Here is an 8,571-nt window from a genome sequence, read left to right as displayed (position 1 = left end):
TAGCGGCGCTGCCGGAGGAGAGCCATACTGACTTAGTATCGGGTATAACCGTAGAGTTGCGGTGTCCGCAGCAACTCACAACGGTCCCCCTCGTTCGAACTACAACGTTGTAAGTGTTGTTTTGGATAGTTGATAGAAACTAGTGGATTATAACAAATGTATAATATTTTATGCTTTGCAGATGCTTAATTTCTGGTCTGTCATTGGGATCACTATTTGGATGTCGTATGTACTTTATGTTATCATTGAGGCTCCTTTTGGCGGACTAGAAAGTCTTCTACGAACCCAGCAGCCACGAGCTCCAAGCGAACAAAAGCAGTCGTCAGTAGATGTCCAGCAGGATCAGTTAAATGACGGAAGGAATCTGGATGAACCTGAAGAGCCTAAGGAAGAAGCCACAACGACTGTTTCAGAATAGTTAAATGTAAGATGCTAATAGTCGTGTTTTGTCTTTCCCATATTTAGATCCAGTATGGTTTTCTTGTATTCAACGACTTTTCGCCGACCAGACATGTTTAAGTTTGCTATTAAGTTAAGACTTTGAAGCCACTTGAGATATTAGCTCTTACAAATAACTATTTGACAAGCGCTTTACTCACAAAATCAACTAATAAACGAGGGGGAACGCTGTGAGTTGCTGCGGACACCGCAACTCTACAGTTATACCCGATACTTAGTCAGTATGGCTCTCCTCCGGCAGACGCCGCTAATATTAAACGACACGACAAAGAGTGCGTGCGAGAGAGACAGAAAATCAGTCTGAGCGTGACGTCGGGCGCTGCGTAGGCACTGAAAATTGATTTGTTCCTTTTGGCTATAAAAATGATCTGATCTGATCCAGATTCAGCAATCTCATAGATATGGTCGTTATCTATGATTCTGCGTTTTTAGTTTTCTCGAATATGCCGTATTGTGGATGAAACAGATTATCGTCCTATGTGTGGGCGGAAGGGGGTGGGGCGAAATTCTGAGATATACGTGCGGATACCAAATTTGGTTACTCTAGCCTTAATAGTCTCTGAGATTTGTGGTTGCCCCAGATTTTCGTCCTTTGCGGGGGCGGAAGGGGGTGTGGCGAAATTTGGACACGAAACGGTCAAGGTCCGATATCACAGGAGTGTGGATACCAAATTTGGTTGCTCTGGCTCTTATAGGTTCTGAGATCCTTGAACTCATATTTTGCAATCGGCAAAACCGACCATGAAACCTGTGTGTTAGAGTGAGACAGAGCGAGAAAGAGTGAAATTGTTTTCTTGATGCTGGCTATAATAATAATACGATCCAATTCAGATTCTGCATTCTAAAAGATATGGACATTCTCTACGAATCTGCGTTTTTGGTTTTCTCGTATCTTTAAAATTGTGGATGCCACAGAATTTCGCCCTTTGTGGGGGCCGAAGTGGGCGGGGCAAAGTTGTAACGAACCGTTCTTCTCCGTCTGATGCAGCTGGGCTGGCTCAGCGGTCGGTAGGCTCGCTGCAACAATATTTATATGTTGCCCCGACGACAAGTAAGAATGCACGGGTTGGATCTTGTACTGGTATGTTAAAAATGCTTTATTGGTATCTTAAGTCTATCTTACGCTACGCGGATTCCGGCGCTGGTTCTCCTTCCGACTATCCTCTGTGGTCCGATGAGCGCGTTGCTCCCTGGGCCCCCCACGGCGTCGCCAAGCGTGGCACCGCCGGCTCTACTGACTGGGGCTAGCGATTCTTGGCACGGGGCCCAAATCCACCTCTCAGTCAGGCGCCTGACGCGTTCGCTCTCACTCGACTCACTTGGCTTTTCGGCCCGAGGGTGCCTCACTCCTGAAAGGATGTGTTTCACGCGGGGCGCCGTTGGTTCAAGGGATTTGAGTCTCTGGCTCTTGGCTGCACGCCTCTTAATCTTCACACAACGCGTTTGCTGGCTACTGTTCTTTTCCCTTTGCTTGGTTTCACTTTTTGTGGCTCACTATTCACTTCACTCGTGTTGGCTCCGTCTGTGGACTGTCCTGCTTTCTGGTCGCGGCCCTCCTCTTATAGGCTCGCTTCTGCGTCGGCGCCGCCGATGCCGCCTGGCGCTAACGGCACTTCCCGCCATGCGGTGCCCGTACTTTTCCATCGGCGTTCCTTCATTCCCTTGTCGCTTTCCAACGGGACCTGGCTGGTGGCGTGATCTCATGACCATATTTGGTCATGCGCTGGACCACTGCCGGCCCGATCCCGTCATCCCGCAGCTCGCTCTCCAACGGGACCTGGCTGGTGGCGTGATCTCATGACCATATTTGGACATGCGCTGGACCACTGCCGGCCCGATCCCGTCATCCCTGCTCTCTCCCCAGGGGTCCTCCCCTCTCATCTTTGGACCCCGGGGGCGCTCTCCTCGGGAATTCGCCGCCTCCGGATATCCCCGGATAACGGTCGTTAGCGCTTAACCCTATAGTGCCCCCTATGTGTGGGAATACCTTTCCTCACACTTCCCCCTTTCTTTTATTGACGGAAAAACTCCGGTTTTCCGCGACCCGGGTTTGGGATGTTTCAAAAATGCCCGCGCGACCGGCGCGCGCGTGCTTTGTTCTCGACAGGGGTCCCTGGCGCCCTCTTTCGGTCTTGCGCCTGGCGGTGTTGCCATATCTCTTTAATGCGTGCGATCGCTTCGATTTCCCCCTATCGGTGGTTCGCGGAGGAGCCTCTGTCGCCCCTGCCCGTCATGGGTAATGGTCGCTATTCTGACCTACTCGATATGACCCAGAGTTGCCCTTATGCTCCACTCGATAAAGCGTAGGGTCGTCTTTGCGATCTACTCGATATGTCGCAGCGTGCGTACTCTACTTCCGGATCGCGAATCCCTCAATGGACTGAAAACGTACTATTTCCTCGCGATGCCGGACGTTTTGTGTTCTCTTTTTTTTTTCTTTGTGCGCGTTCGGTCTTCCCTACCGCCCTCCGCTGGCGCGCCCGCCTGCCGCCTGCCCACTGGATGCTTCGGGTAAGTTTTCTCCCGCTTCGCCTCCCTCTCTGTGTCTTCATTCACGCTTCCCCGATGCCCCGCCGTTCCTCGGCCGCCAGGTAAGACCGTGCCTTTCTTTTTTTTTCATAATATTTTATTATTTTTCTTCTTCCTTTTTTTTTTTCTCTTCTCACCTCCTCAGTACTCCGCGCGGAATACCTCCTGCCGCTCGGTGGACACCAACAGCCGATACCGAACGCTACCGTCGGTGACCAGGCGCTTCACCCTCCTTGAGTTAGGCTTTATCCGCGCGAGGGAGCGCGTGACGACGGCCGGCCACTCCTCGCGGCTGACGGGCCGCCACCGTGCGTTGTCCGCCGATCTCGTCTGTGGCCACGATGCCTGGCGTTGGAGCTCAGGCCGACGCGCCTCCGTCCGCTCCCCTGGGCACGACGCCTGTCGCCCCAGCTTCGGCCGCTCGCCATGGCTGGGTTCCGGCCACTGCCATGGTCCTTTCTCCCATGGCTCAGGTGAGTGGCGCTCCGCCGCCTCATCCTTCTCCGCCGCCGCTCCCGCGCCGTCGCCCGCTTCGCCGTCGCCCGCTTCGCCGTCGGTCGCCGCCTCGACTACGGGTACCGCCGCTGGGCCCTCCGCCGATAGTGATGGTGTCGCGTTTGCTGTGCTCTCCGTCTCGCCTTCTTTGGCCGTGGGTGCTGCCGATGGGCCTGTCGACCCCTGTGGCCGTGCCCGCCGCCTCGGGTCCCGCTCGTCGCTGGCGCGTGGTGCCTCTTCCCACAGTCGTGCCTCCCCCGGCTCCTGCTCGGGCTGCTGAGGCGCGGGCCCCGAGGCCCACGATATGTGCAGCGTTTGCACGTGCCACAACATGCCGTCTCTTACCGCGGAGCGCACCTCTTGCGAGACGAATGGCCCAATGGCGGCTCCCTGTGGCCCGTGCCAGTGCTGCTGATGCTGCTGATACTGCTGCTGCTGCCGCGGCTGCTGATCCCCTTCGCCGCGCGTGTTGTCGTCCGGCGGCTGACTCTGGAGCGGCTCTTCCTCTGCTCCCGGCGGCGGTGGGGCCTGCGGCCGTGGCTCCTCCTCGGACTCGACGTCTTCAGGGGGTGGCTGCCAAAGCTCTTCCTCCTCCACCTCGGCTCGTCGTAGCCTCTCCTGCCACTCCTCTTCGGGCGACTGGACTCGGGCCGCCTTCGGCGCTGGTGGGCACTCCGCCTCCTCCTCTTCGCTGGAGATCACCGCCAGCCCGCCTGCCGCGCCCTCCGCCCGCGTCGCCCTCGCCTTCTCCGCTTCCGTCCGCAGACGCGCCCTCTCCTTTTGCTCCGCTGCGTGCAACTTGCTAATGCACCTCCATTGGTGCGCGACGTCTCGTTTGTGGCGCTCCGCCTCCGCTTCTCGCGCCTCCTTCTCGGCCTCCTGCGCGGCCTTGAGCCTCTTCGCCAGCGCCAGGGCGTCCTCCCACACCCGCCGTTGCCTCTGCTCCTCCGCTGCCGCGGCCAGTGCGAACCGCCGGTGCCATTCCGCGAGGCGTCGTGCCTCAGCGGCCGCGTCGTCTTCCGGGGCGTCAGCCGGCGTTGCCTGTGGCTCCTTGACCGCGGTTTCGATCGGCGTTGGCTGCCGCTCCTCGACCTGTGGGTCTGTCGGTTGCCGACCCCGTTGCCGCGCCGCCGACCTCCCCCTTGTGCGCGCCGACGACGCCTCTTCCCTGGGCGTACGCGTCGACTGGGTGGACGCCCGCTTCGAGACCCTCTCCCTGGGCTCCTCCTTCCGCGTTGTGCGCCCCCTCTGTCCTCTCTCAGGCCGCTCCTCGCGCTTGCTGGTCCGGGACTCCTCGCGGTTGACGGTGTGGGGCTCCTCGCGCTTGCTGACGCGAGGCCCCTTGCGCCTACTGGCCCGGTGCTCTTCGCGCTCCTCGGCGCGGGGCTCCTCGCGCTTGCTGGCGCTGGGCTCCTTGCGTCTGCTGTTCCGGGGCTCCTCTCGTCGGTTGGTCGGGGGCTCCTCGCGCTTCGCCTCGTGTGCGCGTTTCCTCCGAGGTGCCGGCTCCCAGCTCACCAACTCCAGATCGCTTCCCTCATCGGTGTACCCCGTCGATACCACCGGGGACATCGTCGGTCCCGTGGATCCCGCGGGCGACACCAGCGGTGAGGCCAATAGCTGGAGCTCCGGGGACCTACTCCTGCTCGCCCTTTGCACGTCTCCTATGGCTGGATACCCGCGGCGAATCCATTTTCGCTGCTCCGTCAGGTATCTTATCAAATGATGCTGCATTTTATACTCTTTCCTTTTTTTTCTCCTCGCACGTGGTCCACTTTGAAAAGACCTGATCGCGCGCTGCCCCCTCCTTTATAAGGGCTCGTGCCGGTGCTCACCGTTCCCTGTAACGGTGCCTTACATGGGTCCGTGGGACGGCACTCTCTTGCTTTCCAGCTGGCTCTCTCGCTCGCTCCCGTTTTGAAAGTTATCCGCGCCTCTCGCCGCGTTAACCCTAGGGTGCCCCCTGGTTTTGTAAGCCTTCCTTCGGTTCCCACTTCTTCCTCCCTTTTTTTTTTCCTTTTTTTTTATATATATTTTCTTCTTATTTGGCCCTTTTTTACTTCCAGGTCTGGCGACGCGTTGTTTGGCTTTGCCTTGGATCTGGTAAGCTTCCCGAGTTCTTGGGTTCCTCATCTCACCTTGCCTTTTCTTTCAGCCCGTCCTTGGTTCCGATCCAGGGTGCTGACCGATCTTCCAGCCCAGGATCAACAGGTCCTCCAACCTGTCGCCCGTGCTGCCCACATCGGCCCGCCCCCCGTGGCCAGCTCCGCCCGTCTCTGGATCGGCTTAGACGCGGATGTCCCCCCGTGCAGCGCCTCGGACCCAGGGATCATCCGATTCCCCAGCCGGTAGAACGCGCACGGGCGGCATCCGCTTTTGTCCCGCCATCCCCGACGTTAGCAGCTGGCTTCGATGTCCTGGACCAGGACCCGGACTTCTGCTCATCACGGAACCCCTTCTCGGGTGCCCCCTCGTCCGTCGGCATACCCCGCAACGCGCCCCCCCCCCTGGGCTAGTGGTAACCCGGATATCTTCTATCCTTTTTGCCTTTGCTCCGCTCCTACTGGCTGACGAGCTAATCCTCCTCTTTTTTTTTTATAGGTCCAGCTTCTTTGGTCGGCCGGCCGCTGCCTTCAGCTTAGTTTTACTGAACCTTAGTTGTAAGAGTATTCTGTATGGCCTTGTCCTGCGTGGCATCTAGTTGGGCCGCCCGCTCCTCCCTTGTGAGCGATTCCTGTCCTGCGTGACACGCGGGGTTCTTAGTTTTACCGAGCCTTAGTTGTAAGAGTATCCTGTACGACCTTGTCCTGCGTGGCATCCAGTGGGGACCCTCCTCTCCGCCCCTGCCGCTAGTTTCTGTCTTTCGTGCTCGTCCCTCCCTTTCCGTATGCCTTGCTAGTTGCCCCTCCTTGTGCGTCGTCTATGCTCCGGTTCCAGGGCTTGTTTCAGGGGTTCCTTCCCCGGGTTGTGGCTTCAGATCCCCTATATGGGCGGTCCGCGTCCGTTTCTCGCCGTCCTTCTTCAATTTACAAATGACCGGGGACACGAAATCCACTATGGTGTAGGGACCGTCGTATTTCGGGGCCAGTTTTGCCGCAAACCCTTCGGCCGCGTTGGATAGATGGTGTTGCTTGGCCCATACCTTGTCTCCAATCGTGGGTTTCCACGCTCTCCTCCTCAGGTTATAATACCTCGCCTGGTCCTGCGCCGCTCTTTCGAGATTCCGCCTCACCAGTTGAAATACCTCTCTCAACTTGGCAGCGTTCTCGTCCGGATTGAGCGTGCCCTGTCCTGTGCCCAGCGCTTCGTCATCGTACAGAGCCTTCGGTAGCCTCGGCTCTCTCCCTTGTACCACAAACGCCGGCGCGTACCCGGTGGATTCGGACACCCCTGAATTTACGGCTAGCATTATCTCTGGCCATTTCTCATCCCAGTTCCTCTGGTTCCCTTCGGTGAACTGAGCTATCATAGTTTTCACCGTCCGGTTAGTTCGCTCCGTCGGGTTCTCCTGCGGTGTGTACGGGGCCGTGAACTGATGCCGTACGCCCATCTGCTCCAAAAACCTCTTAAACACTCTACTGGTGAACTGGACGCCATTATCGGTGATCACCACCTTCGGCACGCCAAACCGGGACACGATGCGCTCTCGGAACGCTTTCGTTAGTGCTTCCGCCGTGGCCTTTCTCATGGGGACCAACTCGGTCCATTTCGAGAACCGATCCACCATCACCAACAACATGGCATTCCCATGCTTTGACCTGGGCAGCGGGCCCACAAAGTCGGCGCACACCGTTGCCCACGGCTCCTCTGGCACTCGTGTCAGCATTTTCCCGGCCGCCTGCAGTTGACTTGGTTTGTAGCGTAGGCAGATTTCACACCTCCTCACGTATGTCCTCACATCTCGATGCATCCCCGGCCAGTAGTACCGGGCTGATACCCTGGCCATCGTCCTTCTACCGCCCGAGTGCCCCGCCTCCGGCGAGTCGTGATTCTCTCTTATGACTCTCTCTCTTAGACCCTTTGGGACGCATAACTTCCATGATGCTATTTCCTCTTCTCCCGCTCGGTGGGGGATGTGCCGGTATACCCGGCCTGCTTCCTCGACGTAATCCGGATATTTCCTTGGTTCTGTCCTCATCCTCTCTTTAACCTTTTTAATCCATCCGCACTCCGCCTCCGGTTCGTGTCCCTTTTCTGCATCCTCCTCGGTGGTTCTCAGGCATCGCTCCGCCAATGGCTGTCGGGACAGTGCGTCCGCCACTACGTTCAGCTGCCCTTTCCTGTATGCCACTTCGAAGTCGTATTGTTGTAGCTCCAGCGCCCACCTGGCGATCCTCCCTGTTGGGCTCTCGATGCTGTTCAACCACTTCAACGCCATGTGGTCTGTGACCACCTTGAAATGGTATCCCTCCAGATAGGGTTTTAGCTTTCTTATGGCCCATACAATGGCCAGACACTCCTTTTCGGTCGCCGAATAGTTCTTTTCCGCGCTATTCAGGGTCCTACTGGCGTATGAGATGACCCTTTCGCCCTTCTCCGTCTCTTGCGTCAGGATCGCACCCAGTCCGTAGTCGCTGGCGTCCGTCTGGAGCACGAATTTCTTTGAGAAATCTGGGCATGCCAACACTGGGTCTGCTGTCAGCCGACTTTTTACGTCCTCGAACGCTTGTTGCTGCTCCGTTGACCATTCCCACTTGGCCTTCTTCTTCAGCAAGGTGCTGAGGGGCTGCACCAACGTGGCGAATCCCTTTACGAACCGCCTGTACCAGGAGGCCACGCCCAAGTATTGTCGTAGCTCCTTGACACTTGCTGGCGGCTGCAACTCCTTAATGGCCGCCACTTTCTCGGGATCGGTGCAGATTCCGTCTCCCGTTACCAAATGCCCCAAGTATCGTAGCTCTTTCCTAAAAAATTGACACTTGTCCACATTTAGACGCAAGTTTGCGTTCTTTAACCGCCGAAAAACTTCTTCGAGGTTGCGCTTGTGCTCCTCCTCGGTACGGCCGATAACAATGATGTCGTCTTGGTACGCAAACGCGTGTGGCATCATCTCGGGGCCTATCACCTGATCCAATGCCCTCTGGAACGTAG

At 57.3% G+C, this 8,571-nt stretch overlaps 1 protein-coding gene across 1 annotated transcript; it reads right to left on the bottom strand.

The window, feature by feature from the left end:
* Positions 1-346: 346 nt before the first annotated feature.
* LOC113567043 (neurofilament heavy polypeptide-like) lies at positions 347-5,052 on the bottom strand. The gene is made up of 2 exons (XM_026994247.1): positions 4,454-5,052; positions 347-404 (listed from the first exon to the last, which is right to left on the bottom strand). Exons 1-2 carry the CDS (start codon positions 5,050-5,052, stop codon positions 347-349), a joined length of 657 nt encoding a protein of 218 aa, XP_026850048.1.
* Between the last annotated feature and the right edge of the window lie 3,519 nt (positions 5,053-8,571).

The sequence above is a fragment of the Drosophila persimilis genome, unplaced genomic scaffold (assembly GCF_003286085.1).
Source record: "Drosophila persimilis strain 14011-0111.01,24,50 unplaced genomic scaffold, DperRS2 tig00001549-arrow-arrow-pilon, whole genome shotgun sequence".
Lineage (NCBI taxonomy): Eukaryota > Metazoa > Arthropoda > Insecta > Diptera > Drosophilidae > Drosophila > Drosophila persimilis.
Note: the sequence above shows the minus strand (reverse complement) of the source record. Positions and strands in the feature narration are given on the sequence as shown.